The sequence below is a fragment of the Bicyclus anynana genome, chromosome 13, assembly GCF_947172395.1.
Source record: "Bicyclus anynana chromosome 13, ilBicAnyn1.1, whole genome shotgun sequence".
NCBI classification, from domain to species: Eukaryota; Metazoa; Arthropoda; class Insecta; order Lepidoptera; family Nymphalidae; genus Bicyclus; species Bicyclus anynana.
In genome coordinates, this window is record NC_069095.1 from 1,573,776 (window position 1) to 1,597,062 (window position 23,287).

General features: G+C 37.9%; 1 protein-coding gene across 1 annotated transcript; it reads left to right on the forward strand.

Moving 5' to 3' along the window:
- The first annotated feature begins 1,040 nt into the window (after positions 1–1,040).
- Positions 1,041–15,490, forward strand: LOC128198683 (cathelicidin-3-like). The gene is made up of 2 exons (XM_052885117.1): positions 1,041–1,292; positions 15,281–15,490. Exons 1-2 carry the CDS (start codon positions 1,041–1,043, stop codon positions 15,488–15,490), a joined length of 462 nt encoding a protein of 153 aa, XP_052741077.1.
- The last annotated feature ends 7,797 nt before the right edge of the window (positions 15,491–23,287 follow it).

Below are 23,287 nucleotides of genomic sequence, written 5' to 3' on the forward strand. Positions count from 1 at the left end.
GGATTTAAAGGGTCAGATTTGGCGGCGCTGCCGCGGATCCCTGAAAAACGCTCCATACAAAATGGCACGATTTAGTGACGTCGTTGGCTCGCTGATCGTTAGGATTGTATGGGCGTTAAAACAAAATTACTAATATCTTTGTTATTTGTGCGTTTATGTTTATAGTTCATTTATTGAAAAATGTCACATTTAATGTAAGGAAGCTAAAATTGTATGAATTTTTATGTAAATACGATAAAAAAAATGTAATAGATTTTGAACTTTTATAATCTTATTTATTTTGCAAATATCCAGACAATCTTTGCTTTTTATGTATAAATCAGTTATCATTGACCATATTTACCCGAATGTATCATAAAAATCAATATATTCAAACCTAGTCATCATCCCCATTACTTTACAATAATGTAATACATATTAATATTGTATTGAGTAAGTTTTTTGACGATTTAAACCAATATTTTACAGGTTGGTACGTATAGCACAGTGTTGGTTGCCAAGAAGGACCGATCGTGTCAGACTTGTTGCAGAATTTCACTGAAATTTGCTGGCGTCCACTAGTAAGTATTACTATAAGTATTACTAGTTATAATCCACGGTTTTACCTGCATATTTTCCATTGCTGCAGTTCTTATATGGGTAAAACGTAGCTTATTGTATAAAAAAATACTATGTGCATTTCCAGAGTATAATTTGTCTAGTCCTCATACTGTATCTGAATTCTGTGGCCTACTTCACTATTTTGGTCTTTATTATCAACTTATTGAAGTGGACAACAAAGTTATACATACTATATGTTAAACACCGTAAGTACCGGATGACATTTGTAATTTGTATCATGGTATGTTAATGACATTTTGTCAATTGATTTGTTCTTATTTTGATGGGTTGATAATAAAAACCATAATAGGAAATAGGCCAGCTGACCTGACACTATGTGTCGTGATTGAGTTACTAACAATATAATATACGCTACAAATAAGCCAAATCAAATAGAAACAGTAAAATGAATTTGAAGAACATAATAAACCATAGAAAATATGCGACGAGTTGGCGGCCAGAGCACCAGCGCACGAAATAACATCTTCATATCGTCGTCGACGTCGCCGTCGTCGTCTGAGGAATTTAAGACCCCGCCAACATCTGCGGGGGATGAGACACCCGTGCGGACGACTCATCGGGGTGTCACCACACGACGACGGCAACACCAACAACAACAGCAACCACACCAGCAGGACGTCGACGAGATACCACTACCGGAGAGCTTGGATCAAGAGGGGCTGCGGGCTCCTGTGAGTGCTCCCGCTACCGGTGGTGTAGTGCGTCGCATGAGATGGTCTCGTCCACTCAATGAGAGCGTCATGCGAGCGTACTATGGGGCGACAGAGGGGGGAACTAACCTTACTGCGTACCGGTCAAGGATGTTGTCTATGTTTCAGACTCTTGAGCCAACAGTGACCGTGACTGCGCAGCGACTATCGGATCAGGTGCGAGCAATCCAGCGACGTCATCTGCTAGATGAAGCTCACCTTGAACGACTGCGCTCTACTTCAGTACAAATCGATACCATCCGTAGCTTACCTCAGCAAACATTGCAAACCAACATCCCAGAGGTGCTACAGGATGGTATCGATATGCAAGTAAGTAGCCAGAATTATGAGCAATTGAGGAGAACTTTGGAGGATTCTATTGTGACATACAGGTACATGCCTCTTAATTTAAGACCAAAATTGCCTCGTTTGCCTGTACATAGACGAAATATGGCGTTAGTGGGGGTTCTAGATCAGATTTTAGGTGAATATCTCGTAACATCTGAGGACCTAAGTGATACGCATTCGATTCTATTCTGTGGAGCCGTTGCGGCGTGTCGTATTGCGGGTGTCAAATTCCCTGAACCACGCACGGTTCCGCAGAGGACGGGTCAAGCACCAGCTTGGCGGACCAGAATCGAAAGGCGTATCACACTGACTAGAACTCTCATAGCTAAGCTAATCTGCTTCAAGGAGGGCAACAATCGCCCTAGAGTTATGCGATTTGTGAATCAGGCTTTTGCTGGGACTGACACACGTCCGTTCCAGTACTTGGCTTGTGTCACCGAACGCATTGACTTCTTGAAGCAGAAAGTCTATGCATGGGCACAACGCATTAGGCGTTATAAAGAGCGCATAGACCGGTATAATCAGAATAGAATCTTCCAAAGTGACCAACGGAAAGTGTACAGGAACTGGGAACGATCCAGTGCCTGTGTGACAGATGGGGAACCTCCGACTTCTGATGCTATGTCAGATTTCTGGCGTAGCATCTGGTCGGCCCCCGTAGGCCACACTGAAGGCGATTGGATGAGTACTGTCAAGGAAGAGTGTGCAATGGTGGAACAAATGATTCCGATATCCATTACTACAGAAAATGTAAGTTGTGCAATTCGTCCGGCGTCAAACTGGAAATGCCCAGGACCGGACGGATTGCACAACTTCTGGTTAAAATGGTTTCGTAGCGCCCATTCTATCTTGGCAGTGCAATTTCAAAATGCCATTGACACTGGATCGGTACCGGCATTTTTAACAACTGGTGTCACGTTCCTGCTACACAAATCCGGAAGTACCACAGACCCCAAAAACTACCGACCGATAACATGCTTACCCACCATCTATAAGCTCCTTACATCCATTCTGTCATCAAAATTAACGATGCATATAAATGCAAATAATATTTTGGCCCCAACACAGAATGGATGTAAGGCCCGGTCTCGTGGTACAAAGGAACTTCTCCTCATAGACACTGCTATTTGCCAACAGGTTCGGCGAAACAGAAAAAATCTCACGGCTGCTTGGATAGACTACAAGAAGGCCTATGATTCGGTGCCTCATTCATGGCTCATGGAGATCATGCGGTTGTACAAGGTCGATACAACACTATGCTCTTTTCTTGAGTCATGTATGAGACAGTGGATGACAGTTCTTCGTCACCCAGGCGCTTCTGAGTGTTCTGAATCGAATGAACTGATAGGGATTAGGCGAGGTATTTTCCAGGGCGATAGTTTGAGCCCTTTATGGTTTTGTCTAGCCCTTAATCCTCTCAGTACTTTACTGCGGGATTCAGGGCTAGGCTTTCGCCTTCGCAGGGGTGGTGAGCTCATATCTCACTTGCTTTACATGGATGACCTCAAGCTGTATGCATCAAAGCGTACAGACCTAGTGTCATTGCTGAAGATTACTCAAACCTTTAGCAATGACATAAGGATGGAATTTGGTGTAGACAAGTGTGCGGTCATCAATGTAGAGCGAGGAAGGATAGTGAGCTCCGAGAATATAGTTATTTCAGAAACTATCATTCTCAGATCACTCCTTGAAGGCGAGACCTATAAATACCTTGGAATGACAGAAGCACTTGGTATTGAGACAGGGAATATGAAACAGGTAGTGAAGGAACGCTTCTTTGGCCGCCTGAAAAAAGTCCTAAAAAGTCTTTTATCAGGCGGTAACAAGGTGCGTGCCTTCAATAGCTGGGTCATGCCCTTACTCATATACACTTTTGGCATTCTAAAGTGGACTCAAACCGAACTGGATTCCCTGGACTGTAAAGTCCGCAAACTGCTGACGTCATACCGGATGCATCACCCCCGTTCATCTGTAATGAGATTGTACATCCCACGCAAGTGTGGAGGACGTGGCTTCTTAAACGCCAAGAACCTCCATAATCGTGAGGTGTGCAATCTCAGAGATCATTTTCTCAAGATGAATGTGAGTATGTTTCAGGATGTCGTTGCAGTGGATAAGGGACTTACCCCGCTATCCCTAGGCAAAGAGAACTGGCGCAAGCCTATAGTAATTAGTAACTCAGATCGTGTGGCAATATGGAAGAGCAAGGAGTTGCATGGACGATTCTACAAGGCCCTTACTGGGCCGGATGTAGATCAAATAACATCTGTATCTTGGTTGCAATTTGGTGACCTCTTTGGGGAAACCGAGGGTTTTGTTTGTGCAATTATGGACGAAGTTATAAAGACGAGAAACTACCGGAAACACATTATGAAAGATGGCACTCTAGACATCTGTCGAGCGTGTCATCGTCCTGGGGAGTCCCTCAGGCATATTGTGTCCGGGTGTTCTCACCTTGCTAACGGCGAATACTTGCACAGACATAATCAAGTAGCCAAGATAATCCACCAACAGCTTGCTCTTCAATATGACCTTATCGATTTTGAGATGCCTTACTATAGGTACGACCCAGCGTCAGTTCTTGAAAATAGCAGTGCATTGCTCTACTGGGACCGAACGATTATCACTGACAGGTATATTGTAGCCAATAGACCTGATATAGTGCTAGTCGATCGGTCAGTGCGTCGTGCAATAATTGTTGATATTACAGTTCCACATGACGATAATCTGGTTAAAGCCGAAAAGGAAAAAGTATCAAAATACTTGGACCTTGCTCACGAGATTACCGCCATGTGGAATGTTGAGTCAACTATTATTGTTCCGATAGTTGTTTCAGTCAATGGTCTTATAGCGAAAAGCTTCGACCAACACCTTAAGAAGCTTTCGCTTAACTGTTGGATCAAGAGTCGGATACAAAAGGCAGTGATTCTTGAGACGGCGCGTATTGTGAGGAGGTTCCTCACTCTGGAGCCCTGACCACCGGTTGCTTGGGCACTCAAATGTCCCGCAGCGGGAGGGTGAATTTTTTTTATAAATTTTTAATAATGTTTTGTATTTTACACTTATATTGTTAAAAATTTAAAAAAAAAGAAGTAATAAATAAATAAGAGAATATTATATATAATATACATCTATTATAGAATACCCACCAACCTGCATTGGAGTAACGTGTTGAGACAAAGCTCCGTATCCTCTGTCCTATAAAAAGCGAGGCCAATAGCCCAGTATTGAGCCTTTAATAACTGACTAGCTGATGCCGCGCGGTTTCACCCCCGTGTTTCTCGTTCCCGTAGGAGTACGGGGATAATATAGCCTATAGCCTTCCTCGTTAAATGGGCTATCTAACACTGAAAGAATTTTTTAAATCGGACCAGTAGTTCCTGAGATTAGCGCGTTCAATCAAACAAACAAACTCTTCAGCTTTATATTATTAGTATAGATAATAATATAATACCTAATTGTATACTAATTATTAATTACTAATTGTATTTTAGCATAGTAGGCCAATAATGGGTACGTAGCCAAAAGTAAGCAACTAATGAAACGCATTAACTGTAGGTAAGTTTATGCCGTAATTAGATCCATGTTTTGGCTCGCGACACCTGCTGCGGTTACTGTGATTTGTGTTAAGCTTATTAATATTTCCAGCTGTATAACGCTTTGTGTTGTGTGTTAAACTTCAGTTATTAGACACAGTTTTAAATACTGTTTTTATATTTGTCAAATTATCATAATTATCAACCGTTGTAACCATTTTCCAAAATATTATTAACAAAAAAATTGAACCGACTTCAAAATCACAAAAATAAACTAAAAAGCGAAAACTAACATCGTATGTGCTACCTTCTGATCACTTTGAAGGCGGTGCCAAGCCAGTGACGTATCAATTAAAGCCGTTTCTGAAAGAACCACGGGAAAGAACTGTCTTTAATTCCTAAAAGCTTATGATTTAATCGGCTTTAGTTAATGCATCACTGTGCTGCCACCGCCTTCAAAGTGATCAGAAGGTAGCACATACGATGTTTTTTTTTAAATTGTTAGTTTATTTTGTGATTTTGAAGTTGGTTCAATTTTTTTTGTTAAAAATATTTCATTTTTCCGTTTTTAGTGTGTCCATTTAATTTTCTTAAAAATCAGTTAAATAAAATTAAATGGATACTCTTTCAAACAAAAACCGAATTTTTAAATTGGTTAAGAAATGACGAAGTTATGCGGTTAAAAAATAAAAAAAAAACAAACGAATTGAGAACCTCCTCCTTTTTTTGAAGGCGGTTAAAAAAGGTTCTGTATGCAGGTCTCCACAGATCCGTATCGAATCAAAGGGCTTTCTAATTTTACAGTAGAGAAAATGCGTTGAATGCGATCCGTACGATGCGAATCAGTAGACGCACTTGTATGGCTTTCAATCAATGTAGGTTGGCTAGCTTAAGGCAATAATATTTCACTGTGACGATCGTTCATCATTAACAACCCGTATGCTGACTGTTGAGCATGAGTCTCCTCTCAGAATTTGAGGAGTTAGGCCTTAGTCCACAACGCTGGCCCAATGAAGATTGGCAGACTTCACACGACAATGCGGATTGACGATCGTTATCATTATCAACCCATATTTGGCTCACTGTTAAGCTCAAGTCTCTTCTCAGAATGAGTTAGGCCAATAGTCACACACACAAAGAATTAAGAAAATTTTCAGATATTATGCAGGTTTCCTCACGATGTTTTTTCTTCACCGTTTAAGACACGTGATGTTTAATTTTTTTTAATGCACACAACTGAAAAGTTGGAGGTGCTCCGGACCGGATTCGAACCCATACCTCCGGCAGAGGTCATATCCATTGGGCTATCACGACCTATGTTAATTATAATGATCTACTTTACGTGCTCTCTGAGGCACGGGGATATAATATAATATTTATCTCTAGCATAATACAAATGTTCACCATGAGACAAATCGGCAGATATAAAGTGGCGTTACATGAAGAAGTCAGCAACGACAATTTATCGGTTCATTGGAAGTTGGTAATTTCTAAGTCCGTCATTAATTGGAGATCACCGCAAGCACTCGGGAGTTTCGCAATATTTAAGCCCGCATTTGTCGCGCCATTGATTCGCTATAAGTTAATAACGATGGCGACAAACGCCCCAACTTTGCACTGATAAAGAGCAAATTTGCACAAGTTCGCGGTAACGGATTTGCATAAGTGATCGGAATTATATTAACTGAATATATTATACTCGTCAAATTAACGCTTGTGTTGATTCCAGCGGTTTACCTAATACACTTGGGAGCAAAGAAATAGAGCCGATTGACAAGCACTGCTTGAAAGTTATCTAAACTATCTATAATTAAATAATAAAGAGGTCTTAGAGGTTTTGACGGCCTCCGTGGCGCAGTGGTGGATTAACAAGACGGAGATCCCGGGTTAATCCCCGGCTGGGCTGATTGAGGTTTTCTTACTTGGTCCAGGTCTGGCTGACGGGAGGCTTTGGTCGTTGCTAGTTACCGACAAAGACGTACCGCTAAGCGATTTAGCGTTCCGATACGATGTCGTGTAGAAACCGAAAGGTGTGTGGATTTTACATCCTCCTCTTAAAAAGTTAGCCCGCTTCCATCTTAGATTGTATAATCACTAACAATCAGGTGGGCTTACTTGTAAAGAATAAAAAAAAAAGTGAAGTTGTCGTAGATACTCTGGATGTGTTTTGAAAATTCTTTCAACACTAGAAAGCCTCGTTTAAAAAAATCTTTCAGTGTTAAATAGCCCATTTATCGAGGAAGGCTATAGGTTATATATTATCATCGTATTCCTACGGGCACGGGAACCACGCGGGTGAAACCGCGCCGCGTCAGCTAATATTATTATACACCTTGTACTTGCTAAACAAATTGTGTATCTCTCCTTCTTTCTTACTTGATCTACCTATTCCTTCGCATAGTATACTCACTTCAAGTCAATCGTTATCAAGACGCATGGAATAAAAAAAAACAATAAATAGAAATTATTATAACTTCGCTCACTATGCCATAGGGAAATCGTCTGCGTAGTACAGAATAATAATATTTCTCGATAAAAACAATCAGAATCCATACTAACAGAGTAGAGGCAATTGTTTGTCGCGACAGTATTGTATAACAGTGACTAATAGCAAAACATAGAAAGAATATTATTAATAAACATTTAACATTGAATCATTCATTTCGTGATAACGAAACGTTGAAATATGATTCTATTTGTTGTTATGTTCAATTGTGTAGATATTTATTTAAAATTTTAAACAAAGCTAACTTTGTCCACTATCACAATATTATGGGGAATCCCATATTAAGGTAGGCCCCAAAAAACCGCTTTTATTGTTTGTAGATTTCTCGGCGTATCAAGTTCAAAGTAATCGACCAATTTTAACGTGATTATGTAGGTATAGAAAGACAAAACAAAACAGAGGGCCTAGTTGCAGTTTGATACTGTTACTATCGCGTTAACGTTAACGCTAATTTCTAAGGAATCGAAACAGAGCCATCTAGTGGCACTACTGCCCAACTGTTTCAATCTATACTAATAGTATAAAGCTGAAGAGTTTGTTTGTTTGAACGCGCTAATCTCAGGAACTACAAGTTCCATATACATTCGCGTTTACGTCAACGCGATAGTGACAGTATGATAATATTGAAAACTCCCACTAGGCACACATAAGTAAAAAGTACTGTCACAATATTTAGACTTTGTAAAATGTAAAAAACTAAGTTTTAACTACCTATATCGTTAGATACTATATACCTTTTCGTGTACTCCCACGATATCTACACTTTTCCAAGAAGTCTGTGTTTGTATATTAATACAGCGAGCGTCTGGAGGGTAGGTTATTAGTTTACAAGTGTATCAAACGCCCCCTTGTTTATTATTGACTCGGTACTCGGGAACGATATTACTTTCCAACTCTTTCGGAAGTTTGCCCTCTTTGTTGACATCTGCCGTTCGATTATTGGAAAATTCTGGAATGATGCCGTTTCATAAACTTCTCTAACAATATTAATTTGGCGCCGCAGTTTGTTCTGATGACTATTGTTACGGAGTTTTGTCTAAATTGTAGCGGTTCATCGAAAAATTTCTTGTTTAATGGAATTGTGAAAGGGTTCAGAAAGACGCTTTACAAATTTTATTAAAAACTTAAGCCATTAGATTAATTAATTCTTATAAACAAGTATTACCAGCTTACTTGGTATACGTCCATTATTATCATGACTTTTTTACGACCATCGTCCACCTTGTCAGACAGTCACGACGATCAGTTATTTTAAAAAAAAATTGCGAGCATAAATACACACTCTTTCACATTACATACTTTTTAGTAGTTATAAGATTGTTCGTGCTTATATTTTTTACCTAAAACATGTACTGATAGGTATATTGATTTTATTAAATGTAACTGCTGATCTGGCAAATAAAAAAACGTTGTTCTGTGACATACATTTCAAAATAAGAGTGGGGGTGATTGAAAAATACTATTAAGATTTATTCTCATAAAATAAAAAAAAACATTAAAATCGGTCAAACTTTTTCAAAGCAGAGCACAAATACCGCGAGCGTTTTCCGTATTATATAGATAGGTAATTCATTTATGAGTAGGCACATAATAATAAAAGACACTTGGTTGCAAATTATTAGAAGCGTCCACAAATCCGCATCATGCGGATCGCATCCAACGGATTTTATCTACCGAATTAAAAATCCATTTGATGCGATGCGTCCGATTCGTACGATGCGGATAAGTGAACGCCTACGTTTATAGGCCATTTTATACTGGAAATCATATCTACGAAAAGTTACCACTCTTGCAAATAAGTATAATTATTACATGCACATTTTGCCCGTAGTCATAATTCCTTCGCACTCGGCTTTACGACGACATAGGTCCACTAATCTCAGATATTGGTTTGTTAGTGATGTTACAACGTTGTTTATAGTAATGTTAGTAAGTTATACTCGTAATAGATATTTAAATAAAATAATGCAACCATTTGGCTTGTACGTGTAGATATAATGGTTAATTTCGTGTCTGTAAATATCATGGCAACGACTTACAAGGAAATTTTGTATTTATTGCCTGCATCTGCAAAACTAAGGCCGTATTTACACTATTAAATATTTTGTAATCTATTTCGTTTATTCGTGTGCTTTTGGTGTTACTGCATCACTTGTAGAAAAGATTATTGGCTTATAGTTTTAATAATTAAGACGTCAAAAGATAAAGACGAACAAAATTAGGAGAACTTCAAAATTTTGAAGCGCTTGCTTCTAGAATAGAAATACATCTGGAATATTGAAATTTAAAATAGCTATCCTTTTTTTTAAGGATCGTAACTACTGTAACCATTTTGGGGAACTAAAGTCAATACTTTACTCTGAACGTCTGAATTATTTACCTCTTTCTGTTTGAAAATGTAATAGAAGAGTTTTTTTTTATTATTTGTATTCTTAATTAGTTTGTATACGCAAAAATCAAACTCCCTTTTATTTTTAATAAATAAATTGTTTAAATAAGCGGAACATTATTTATTCATAAATCACCTACAAATGTTGTTTCGAATTGGACGAAACTCTCTTTATATTACTTCCCCTTTACTGCTGAAAAAAGTTGGCCAAAAAAGCACATGTCAACTAGAACCAAACCTAAGTAACCTAGTAAAACTTAGAACAATTATTATCTTATATTTTATAAAACCTGTCTTGTCCCCCCCTAAGTCGGGTATCTCACAAAGAGATTTTCCCCCGAAAAAAAAGATAAAATCCGTTGGATGCGATCCGCATGATGCGGATCTGTGGACGCTTATAATTATTAATAATTATTAACCCGCAATAAAATAGTTTTATTATTCTAAAAAGCTGTAGTGTGGGAAAACCCCTTAAAAGAAATAAAATGAAATTGAAATTAAATTCACGTATGACAAAACTTATGCGCACATCTAACTGTTTTCATTTTAAAATTCATATTCAGCTCCCCCAAATCTACTTACTCGTACATCGGCGGAGGAATGGCAAATATTGAATCTATTGTACCTGCAATGTTAGTATGCCAAATACGGTAGCAATTTTTCGAATATGGATTCAAAGTGGAAATATTTTGCAGTCTTCATACTATATGTTATCGTTTTCTGGAAGTGGAATATAACCTCATCTGAATTCCATCAGTGGAATAATACAATCATGATCTCTTTTCGCTTTCTATGTCTATTTCGGACACCTGTTATTGACCAGCCGTTATAGAATATGTTTTCCAATCTATACTAATATTATAAAGCTTGAATGATGATGAAGAGTTTGTTTGTTGGATTGAACGCGCTAATCTCAGGAACTACTGGTCCGATTTGAAAAATTCTTTCAGTGTTAGATAGCCCATTTATCGAGGAAGGCTATAGGTTATATATTATCCCCGTATTCTTACGGGAATGGAATTACGCTGGTAAAACCACGCGGCGTCAGCTAGTTAAGAATATTTTGAGGTTCTCATATTTTTAACTGATATCGTTTTTTGGATTCGGAATATAAACCCATCTAAATTAAATTAATAGGATTACAATATTATCTCAGAGAATAAAATTATGATGATCTTCGCAGTCTATGTGTACCTTTATCAACTGTTCTTTAAATCTGTGTATCCCTTTTAATAGAATATAGAATCACATGAGAAATAAATAGTATACAGACTTGTTATACTTTAGATATCGTTTTCTGAAAGTGGAATCATCATCATCATCTTCATTGCCGCAGTGAAAATACGCAATGAAAATACGAAAATATCGATAAGGTTCATGATCCTTTCTTCAAATCTATATATATAAATAGAAATTTGCTAAACACTTTTTAGCATTCAAAGTATCTCGACCCAATCTCGAAACGCCGGAAATTAAGTTTCTAACTATTTTGTGTTACAAAATATTTAATGAAGTTTCAAGTTTTCTATGTCCTGGTAAATTATATCTACGAGTATTAAGGCTTAAATTTTTATAATACCACGATAATAAAAGGCAAGAATACTTTATTTACTTGATGCAATTAAGTCTTTGACTACAACCTCAGCTCCTCAGCTTTTTGAAGGCCTCCGTGGCGCGGTAGACTTACAAGACGGAAGTCCTGGGTTCAATCCCCGGCTGGACCGATTGAGGTTATCCTCCGACCGTCGGCGTCGTGTACAAACCGAAAGGGGCGTGGATTTCATCCTCCTCCTAACAAGTTAGCCCGATTCCATTTTAGATTGCATCATCACTTACCATCAGGTGAGATCGTAGTCAAGGGCTAACTTGTCCAGAATAATAAAAAATAATAATAATAAAACCTGATGTTAAATGACAATGTTTAAGGTGTTTAAAGTTTATTCAATTACACTGGATCGGTCTTTATGCAGCAATAAAAACAATCAAATGTGCAAAGGGAACAATTGAGAAAATAATATAATTCTAATTATCCAAACATCATATGATTATAGTGTAAAACAAAGGAATTGCATGGTTATAAATAATTATTTAACTACATGTATGTTAAATTAGCCGTGGTTTACGGTTCTTAAGTACTTTAACCAGACTTCAGAGTTATATAACAAAGTGAATTTCTCAAAACATTGTGAAGGAAAAACATCGTGAGGAAACCTGCATACCAGAGAATTTTCATAATTCTCTTCGTGTGTGAAGTCTGCCAATCCGCATTGGGTCAGCGTGGTGGAATATTGGCCATACCTCCTCTAATTCTGAGAGGAGACTCGAGCTGCAGTGAGCTGAATATGGGTTGATAATGATATTCCATAGTTTGACATATATCCGACTACGACAGTAGTAGAGCTGTATTACAAAAAATATGTAGACACCGGCAAGTAAGTTGAACCAAAATAGCGGTCATCTGCTCAGTGCAATCAACAACAAAGTGCTAGACGCATGCCCCGTGGTAACCACTGCTCAGTATGCTTAGTCCATACAGTAAGTACATTAAAGATGTCAAATATTTTGAAAATTTTGTACGCGCATGTAATTGGGCAACGTATTGCTATGGTTACTTGGCTAACACCCGAGAATGTATTACAGCGGACAGACCGACTTATAGGCCGCGTATTACACTTACCTACCTACCTGTCTTAAAAGTGTATTATGCCATTTTCAATACATTCTGTATAAGAATACGAACTACCTCGTTGGTCTAATGGTTATCCTATCTTGTTTCAGATCACGAAGTCGATTCGAGTCCTTGATATGCGCCACATACTTAATAGCCTTGAGACTTCAAATGATGATTATGGGAAGCTTACTATAGCCTTTAAGTAGCCATACAGCTTTCCGTGCGAAAAACATAAACTAGGCTAACCAATTGCATAATTAAGCACTAATTTGCGCTCGGAAATGTTTAAAAGAGAGCTCAAGCGAGCTATCACGCGGTGTAAAACTAATCAAGCCACGTCTCATCAACACGAACAATACAAGCAATTGCTTACAACACCGCGGTGCTTTCTTTGACACTTTGCGCTATGCAAAATTTACACGACGCTAGTGTTGGCGGATGGCTGCAATTGAAACTATCGATACATTAATTTTTACTTTAATAACTACGTTTTACTTACGTTTGTGATTAGCCTTGTAGCTTGAGTTTACGAGGTCCTAGGTTGGTCTATCTAATCGAGCTGTTATTTCTTTCAAGAACTTCTCAGTAAATTTCTCAGATATATTTTTTTATTATTTACAGTCTAACTATGGGCCTCATAAGAAGGCTCAGAGTCACACAGCGGGCGATGATACGAGCTATGCTCGGAGTATCTCTTCGTGATCGAATCAGAAACGAGGAGATCCGCTGAAGAACTAAAGTCACCGACATAGCTCAACGTGTCGCGAAGCTGAAGTGGCAATGGGCGGGGCACATAGCTCGAAGAGCCGATGAGCGTTGGGGTCCCAAGGTGCTGGAATGGCAACCCCGCACTACAAAGCGCAGTGTTAGTTGATGATGGCAGGGATTCGATGGATGCAGGCGGCTTAGAATCGTGATGTTAGAAAGTCCCTACAAAAGGCCTATGTCCTGCAGTGGACGTCCATCGGCTGATATGATGGTGATGATGATAGCCTAATAAATTAATATACAAATAAGTTAAATTAAACTTCAAGTTACACGATAAAAGACGACGCCTTTGGCTCAAAAAAGTAACAACAAGTCCATTGGTAATATATTACAAATTAAATAATACAGTTAGGCTCTGTCACGACGCCATTGTTTTTTTATACAGACGACCAATACAAGACGTGACCAATAGTCACAGGACGCGTCAGGTTTACAAAAACTTTTTACCCACAGTTAAAATTAACCTTTCGTTTTTATTCCTTTATTGGTTCATGTGTCTGCGTTGATTTAAACTGAACTTTATGTAGCAGAACATTTTATAAATAAATTAAATACTGCAGTCAATGATTTTATACTATTAGATATGTTACGTGCCTACAAAATCACCGCAAAAAGTGTTCCAAACTTAGCTACTCCACTGAGCGCACACGCATGTACATTGCAGTTTTTACTTACATTATACTCGTATATTTACTTGATACTCCTGGTATGAGTATGTATAAATATTTTTCGTTGTATGTATGTAATTTTGTAATAAATATTGTTGTTGTTTTGCATAGTAAATGAAAATAAAACAATTGTACCGTGCCATTCTTGGCTTCAGTATCGAATCGCTAGCGCCTAGCGCTAATAATCTATATATATAAAAGAAACTCGTGTTAGTAACTCCACTCATAACTCAAGAACGGCTGAACCGATTTAGCTGAAAATTGGCAGGGTGGTAGCTTAGAGCCAGGAGAAGGACATAGGATTTTTTTTTGAATTATGAAAAAGTTTGTTTAATGTCAGATATCACGAATGACGTTTGTTTTTTTTATGAGTTTCACTGTCTTCACTACGCGGCTTGTAAAGACTCATTCTGTATCATTCTCTATTCTATGCCTACCATAGTTAGCCTTTCCAGTAATATCGACGTGTATGATAACACATTCAACTAAATCTTCATTTACAAACAAATCAAACTCAAATTTAGATAAATAGGTAATTAAAAATAGATTTATTTCCAATGTTAATTCAAGTTTATATTCGTATAAATATTACTGCTTTGGGCAAAGCTATCAAACAAAGTTGATACTTCTGGACACAATGAAGATCGTAAGACTTGAAAAATACTTTTAATTTTTTTCCATCATTATCATCAGCCTATTTTTAACCAATTATAAAGCAAAAGGCATTCTGATCGGGTTTTTTTTTGTTTGTTTATTTTTTAACGCCAGCACTTTGTTACGGTGTGGTGGTTCTGAGCTCTATATCCCCTCTCCTACGGAGTGGCAGGCCACAAGCTAAAGCCATCGTAGTCGGCAGTGGCGTGCAAAATTGCTATTTACTCTGATGACTCATTAGGAACCTTTACTTATTGGAGAATTTTCCATTTTACGATTATTTGTATGTCTTAATAAAATCCTTATGCACGTCATTGACAGTCAATTCAGTGGGTTGGCCGTGAAAAGGCAACCTACTTGTTTTCGCATTTATAATATTAGTATGTGAAATATAGATCAGTGTTGTAACTGTTGTTGTTGTTGTCGTCAGCTGTTGCTGTGTGTCGTCGCGCTGGCAGCCTACGTCGCTGCCGTACCGGACCCACACCCCGCACCCGGTCCGTACCCCGCACCCGGTCCGTACCCCGCACCCGACTTATACCCCGGACCACAACCGGGTCGCGGTTCGAAGACGGTGAGACAGGCGCCGGCTCCTCGCCCCCGTCACGCGGCTTATTCAAATAACATGGGCGTTTGGTAGCCTTACAATAAACGGCCTGCACAGTATACGGAAAATATTCCCTATTATCCACCAGGTTTTAACTGGGGGTAAACCCTATTACAAATATATGTTTTGCAACAAGTCCTTATTTTAACCATTAAATGAGGAACTAAAATAGTATACTTTTAATTCGCTTTTTCTTAGTAAATAAATTATTTACTAATTTATTTTCTTCTTATAAAAAAGAAAAGTTCATTTTATTTTATTTATTTACTTACGTACACTTACAATATCCATAAATAGAGACAGACACAAATAATATATAACTAGCTCACATTGACTTATACGTACATCTATGACAAGTGCACACAACATTCACTAAAAACTAAAAATCATGTAAACAGTCAAATATCACACAAGGAACAAAAGAACAGGTATAACTTAACTTAATTATTAAGGGGAAGAAAGTTATTTTGTTTCAAAACTTGATTTTTTTTAAAATCTTGAATGATATTCATACCCCTAAAGAGACTGTCAATAAGACTGGAGTGAAATTTGGGGTTGTACATCGATATCCACGCGAACGAAGTCGCGGGTGTCAGCTTGTTTATAATATATAATTAATAATAACCAATTAATTCTATATTTTTTTTCCTTTTTTTTTAAATTTTTCTTTTCTTAGTGTTTGCTAGCTTTTGAGATTAAATTTTTTGTTCTTCTGAGATTACACTACTGTATTTTTAAACTGTATTTTGTTTTATTTTATTAGTGATATAATTATTTTATGTGCTCTGTTCTTCCCTCCTAAGGGTCTGACAGAATACCAGCGTTGTGGGTACTGATGTACTCACAACAAATTTTAGCTGAGTCAGGTCCATTTTTTTGGCACAACATATTTTCTATACATATATATATGTATCAGTTTTAAGTTATTATTACGATGTAAATGTATTAGTTTTAAGTTATTATGTAGTTATGTGTTGTGTTAACAAATAAATGATTTCTATTCTATTCTATTCTATTCTATAAATATAATCGATACTCGTACAACATCGTCCCACCACTATAGCAGATTGACAGGTCTGCAGTTCGCCAGTCAGAGCGTAATTACTTCGAGTTTGCATCCAATTAAACACCTTTGCTTTATTAAGAAACCACAGCGAGCAGCCGTAAATAGCAAATCAAAAGGCTTCATTGCAATTTGTAGGACTTATTCAGTTTTCTACTCGCTTTTTATAAAGTTGATGGAATAATTTGCATTTTTTTTTATTTTTTACAAGTTAGTCCTTGACTACAATCTCACGTGATGGCAAGTGACTAAGATGGAAGCGGGCTAACTTGTTAGGAGGAGGATGAAAATCCACACCCCTTTCGGTTTCTACACGGCATCGTACCGGAACGCTCAATCGCTTGGCGGTACGTCTTTGCCGGTAGGGTGGTAACTAGCCACAGCCGAAGCCTCCCACCAGCCATTGATGTTTAGAGTTTTCTTCCAATATTTACTTGTAAACATAACAATGCTGTAAATACTAATTTATTTCACCAGAGTTATACTCGTTAAAGTTATGATTTAGAAGCATTTTTTTTTTTGGTGACGTAATAGCCCAGTGGATATGACCTCTGCCTTCGATTCCGGAGGGCGTAGGTTCGAATCCGGTCCGGGGCATGCACCTCCAACATTTCAGATGTGTGCATTTTAAGAAATGAAATATCACGTGTCTCAAACGGTGAAGGAAAACATCGTGAGGAAACCTGCATACCAGAGAATTTTCTTAGTTCTCTGCGTGTGTGAAGTTTGCCAATTCGCATTGGGCCAGCGTGGTGGAATATTGGCCTAACCCCTCTCATTCTGAGACTCGAGCTCAGCAGTGAGCCGAATATGGGAATAATGATGATAAGCATTTTTTTTGTAACGGGGAATTCTAGAAAGAGATATACAAGGGTGCTGTCATTGTTCTAATGACAAGCCTTTGCGGCTTTGGATCATAGAATAATGGATCATAAAATAGTGAAGTCACAGAATGGTTTTGAAATACTTAAAAGGTTGGTCTTTCTTCGAAGAAAACCTCAGAAGTTGGACTTATGAAGTTGGTAGTGTTACATCCCCGCATCATCATCATCATTATCAACCCATATTCGGCTCACTGCTGAGCTCGAGTCTCCTCTCAGAATGAGAGGGGTTAGGTCAATAGTTCACCACTCTCACAACTTCACACTCGCAAAGAATTGAGAAAACCCTGTAGTAGACTATTAGAGCCATTCATCATCATTGAAGAATTCATACAAACTCAAGAGTATGAAGCCCAGAACATCGTCTTTTCCATTAAACAAAATAATTCATTTCGTACAATTCTCTGTATTAAGTGTTACCTGCACCGTTTCCCATCGAGATGATCCGTCTATGTTGAAGCTTATTGTGTTATTTGAAAGCGGCCCGAATATTGTCACAATGGACTCCACGGCGGGACAAAGCGGTGCGTATAATTAATGACGGCCCACGAAATGTCGCTGTCTTGCGCTCGCGACGAAGTAGATCAGCACAGGGAAACCGTTGAGTCGTTCTTTTAGTTTTTTTTTCATTAATATTTTCATCTCTTGGGGACGACATTCTTCTGAGCCGTTTACAGAGCTGAACTGCCAGAAATCGTAGCGTAAAACAAAGTACTAGGATAACAAGAGAGTACAAAAGGTACAAAAAACCTTTTAACACAATCTGCAAGTAACTCACAACACAAACTTCAAAGTCTATATGAAGTTGGGTTCACAAGGCATTGTCAACAAAGCCCACCCGCATTGATAAGTGAGTGCTTTAAAGTCCCCTGTCCTATAAGAAGGGAAGCCTAGCTCTGTATTGGAACGTTAGGCTTCATATTGATGAACATATTTGGACGGCCTCCGTAGCGCAGTGGTATGCGCGGTGGATTTACAAGACGGAGGTCCTGGGTCCGATCCCCGGCTGGGCCGATTGAGGTTTTCTTAATTGGTCCAGGTCTGGCTAGTTACCACCCTACCGACAAAGACGTACCGCCAAGCGATTTAGCGTTCCGGTACGATGTCGTGTAGAAACCGATATAGGGATGTGGATTTTCATCATCCTCCTAACAAGTTTAGCCTGCTTCCATCTTAGATTGCATCATCACTTACCATCAGGTGAGATTGTAATCAAGGGCTAACTTCTCTAAAGCTTATCGGGAAAAGAATTTGAAGAATATACCCACCACGCTGCCCCAATATTGCTGGGTAGGTTTAAGTTGTTAATGTTGACCTCTGTAACGGCCATTATTAATGAACAGTAAACTTTCTCACTCTACTTACTCTACCTGTGATTTACTTGGAACGAAGGTTAAATATTATCAAGGGATTAATAAAATGTGTTGTTATTTTTTATGAAAATCTAACTTTTACATGTCATCAAGACAGTTAATGTTAACATCATCATTATCAACCCATATTCGGCTCACTGCTGAGCTCGAGTCTCCTCTCAGAATGAGAGGGGTTAGGCCATTAGTCCACCACGCTGGCCTAATGCGGATTGGCAGACTTCACACACGCAGAAAATTAAGAAAATTCTCCGGTGTGCAGGTTTCCTCACGATGTTTTCCTTCACCGTTTGAGACACGTGATATTTAATTTCTTAAAATGCACACAACTGAAAAGTCGGAGATGCATGCCCCGGACCGAATTAGAACCCACGTCCTCCGGAATAGGAGGCAGAGGTCATATCCACTGGACTATCACGTCTCTCAACGTTAACATACCACAATTGAATACCTTTATGAAATATACTACTGAAGTTACTCCATTCGTTCTCTGTTCGGTGTCATTCCAAAGCGTCGCTTATATCGTTAGATTGAGATAAAACTAAAACAATAATCCCTTTCATTACGTTCCCGGTCCTTTATTTCAAGCGTATGAATGGAATAGGCCAATGTCTTCATATCTATGACTAAGAAAGAACCGTGTGGGTAGAGCATTAGCGCCTTTTATAGCCTTTGTTATCCGCTGTATCACCAATGTATCACCATTAAATCACCACAGATAGAACTTTAGAAAGCCTAAATTTCAAGGGCTTGCGATAGCCAGACATACCTAATATACAGGGTGTCTCGTAAATATTACGACATACTTTACAGGGTGATAGATATAATAAATATGTATATTTATATAATACTAGCAGAATCACGTGGTTTCCACTCCCGTAGGAATACGGGGATAAAATATTGCCTAAATTGCACCTTCCCGCTCTTTCTTTGTAAGTTCTCTCGTCAGGGGTAGCCTGGTAGAGATTGCATTTAGCAATAAGGCTGCTTTTAAATTCTTAGCTTAAATTATTAATTTTAATGTTTAAGTTGTTTTTTTTTATTTTTGTGTGCAATAAAGTATTTCTTCTCTTCATCTTCTTCTTCTAATTTGATGAAAGCTGAAATTTTCTCAAACTTTGCACCTACCTTAAGTAGCCACTTATGGAGTTTGGAAGCTAGCAGTTTTCAAGGGTTCTTATACTCAATTGTCCATATGTAAAACCTATATGTTTTGCCTAGCGGACGCCCGCGACATCGTCCGCGTGGAATTTTGTTTTTCCATGTTGGAACCATGATTTTTTTCGGGATAAAAAGTAGCCAATGTGTTTATCCATGCTATAATATATCTCAATACCAAATTTCAGCTGATTCGGTTTAGTAGTCGAGGCGTGAAGGAGTAACAAACATTCATATCATCAAAATCATCAGAAACCATGTATATTTTCGGGATAAAAAGTAGCCTAAGTGTTAATCTACAGTAGAATCTATTTCCATTCCAAATTTCAGCCAAATCGCTTCAGTAGTAGAGCGGCGTTAAAAAGTTGTGGCAACCTTTTGATTGAGACCCTTAAACTTTTATTTAAGGGAGATTTATAAACAGGGACATGATTTCTCTTAAAATGGCGAAGAAAATATGAAAAAAGAATGAAAAAAAATCATCCTTACTTAACATGTTGTAAGGGAGGTACCCTAAAAACATTTTTACTTTAATTTACCACTTTGTCGATATTTTTCTTTCTAGTAATAACAATCTCTGAGCTACAACGGATAGACAGACAGACGGACATAGCGAAACTATAAGGGTTCCTTGTTGACTACGGAACTCTAAAAACCTATTAGTGCTAATGGTTTTTTTATTATTTGTTTTACCTGTTCCTTTATATTATTTTTGTCCAAAGATCGATCTTTGGAAACTTTTCTTAAAATGTATGATGGTGCTATGTACAGAATTAAAGAATTAGAAAAGGAGTAGTAAAGAATTACGAGTAATAGAGGATACTTAAAATTATGCTCAGCTGGATGATACTATATTCAGGACAAAACACCCTTCCCGAACGGCCCTCTAAGCCGAGGTCCGAGTCTCAGAGACGCCCGTAGAGAGTCGTTCCGCCCATCTACTCTGTTTCTGCCTTCGGGCCCCATCAGGTGATGCTTTTGCGCTCGCCCAAAACCCCCGGTGACGTCGCTGAGGTCCCATAAGGAGCCTACGGCACTTACACAATCAGAAAAAATATAATAACCGATATTACACACATCAATGTTCAGCAATACTTTTTGATTACGACTAGGGATCACCAGTGAATTAACTAAGATTAATCATGTGTATTTAAGTTTTGTTTTCTCACAAAACAAAAGCGAAACATGTCCCTTAACATAAACACTTATATCTTATTACGAGAAAGGCAATCCGAACTTTTGTAATAAGATGAAACAAGGACGGTAAAGAAACTTGGCTAACTACTTTCATTAGTAAATTGTTCAATAGTATCCTGCTTATAACACAACTGTCAAAGTGTGTATAAATAGGTATATTAGTATATTTGTATTTTACATGATAATACAGCTAATCAGCCTTCGACGAAGAAATATATTCATACAAATACTATATGTATAAATTCGTGTTGGTTACACAATTTATAACTCAAGAACGGTTGGACTGATTTGGCTGAAAATTGGGTGAGAGGTAGCTTAGAACCAGAAAACGGACATAGGATACTTAGGGTAGGGTTAGGGTAGGTGTAAGATTTCACGCGGGCGTCCGCTACTACACCCTAAATTAAATCTAAATAGGGTATATTCTTGTGGGTTATTTATATAATCTCCGAAAACACCATTGAGATGTATTTTCTTTCTCGACATTGTAAAAATCAAAATGTTGTTTTTTATGGATTTTATGTGATAAACAACTAAATTGATGAAACAACGAATTGTTTATCAACTTACATTCTTACCGTAATGTTAACAGACGAGTATTGAGATACTTAAACTCTACCATAATATACTTCATTATTGCTTTTTTGTAAAGTTTTATCAAGAAAACTATTTAGCAGTAAGTAACTTAAACAAACGCTTCTTTTCACAAATACATAGTTAATAATTATAAATTTACACAACTGGCTAATAAACATAGGTCTCTAGGAAATATGGACGGGACAATTAATTTGCTTACTGAATGGCTATGGCAATTATGCTTTAATGAACCGTCCACTCGCTCCAATTAATAGCCGAACGTGCAAAGCGTATAAACACGCCCATCATAATTTGACCTGTGTTGTTGTAGTGTGGAGTTATCCGGCGCGTGTCTTGTTGTTTGTTGTTACCTGGCTGTATGTACTACAATAACAATTCAGCCCGGCATCGGAATAACATTACGATGCGTTACAACAGTTATGAAACTACTAGACGTCCGGCGGTTTGGTCGCGTTTTCCCGATTCCATGAGAATGCGGTTATAAAGTATTGACTATGTTTCTCACTGATGATGTAACTTTTGGGTGAAACAATTTTTAACCGTGAAGCATATAAAACTAACAATATTAGTCAAGTTAAGTTAGTTACGTGTCTATATGTTGCAATGCTACTTAAAGTATATCTTGTGCCCCATCTTTTTATTAGCATTACCGTTTAGCAGCATTGCTGTATTTCAACTGTGGTTATATAATTGCTATTAAATTTACAGGCACACGAAGAATAAATAGTTACACCTCAGGAAGACATAGAGCATTGGATTAAGACTTTCAGGGTTACTGTAAAAAACAATGATTTTCATCTTCATGTAATCCACTTTTATGAACCATTAGATACAGTAATATTACAGTTATTATGTCGAAAAACTTGGCTTAGAAATACTAATGAACCGAGAAAGATAATTGGACTATAAAAATCTGTGTTAAATGATTGTACCTACTAATTTAAACAGTGATAATCCAGTGGCTATAACCTCTGTCTCCGTTTCCGGAGAGTGTGGGTTCGAATCCAGGTCCGGGGCATACACCTCCAACTTTTCAGGTGCATTTTAAGAAATTAAATATCACGTGTCTCAAACGGTGAAGGAAAACATCGTGAGGAAACCTGCATACCAGAGAATTTTCTTAATTCCCTGCGTGTGTGAAGTCTGCTTGCCAGCGTGGTGGACGAAGACCTGAGCCCTCTCATTCGTAGAGGAGACTCAGCAGTGAGTCGAATATGGGTTGATAACGACTAATTTAAAAACCTAAAACTAAATTGAACCGCCTGCATTCATCGGCTCCCTTGAAAGTGATGTTATCTACAACCTAATTACATTTATAAAGCTGGCTTTTGCGTATTGATTTTGAAAAAAATGTAACATCATGAGGACTTTTTAGAATATTAGCCCCGACGAGAAGTCAAGCATTAAAAAGTTAAGCGTGACCTATTTAACGGCGTAGATTGTGCTTGTGCGCTTAGAGACTACGCACACTAAAATCTGTCGGTGCTTCCTGAAATTTTGCATAATGTTGCTTAATATATTTAATTATTTTTTTTCGTGTTTAACTACTAAAGTTACTGAATTG

Coding starts and splice junctions, on each gene's coding strand:
- LOC128198683 (XM_052885117.1), top strand. CDS start 1,041: ATGCGACGAGTTGGCGGCCAGAGCACCAGCGCACGAAATAACATCTTC. Junction 1,293..15,280: donor AAGAGGGGCTGCGGGCTCCT/GTGAGTGCTCCC, acceptor TGTTGTCGTCAG/CTGTTGCTGTGTGTCGTCGC.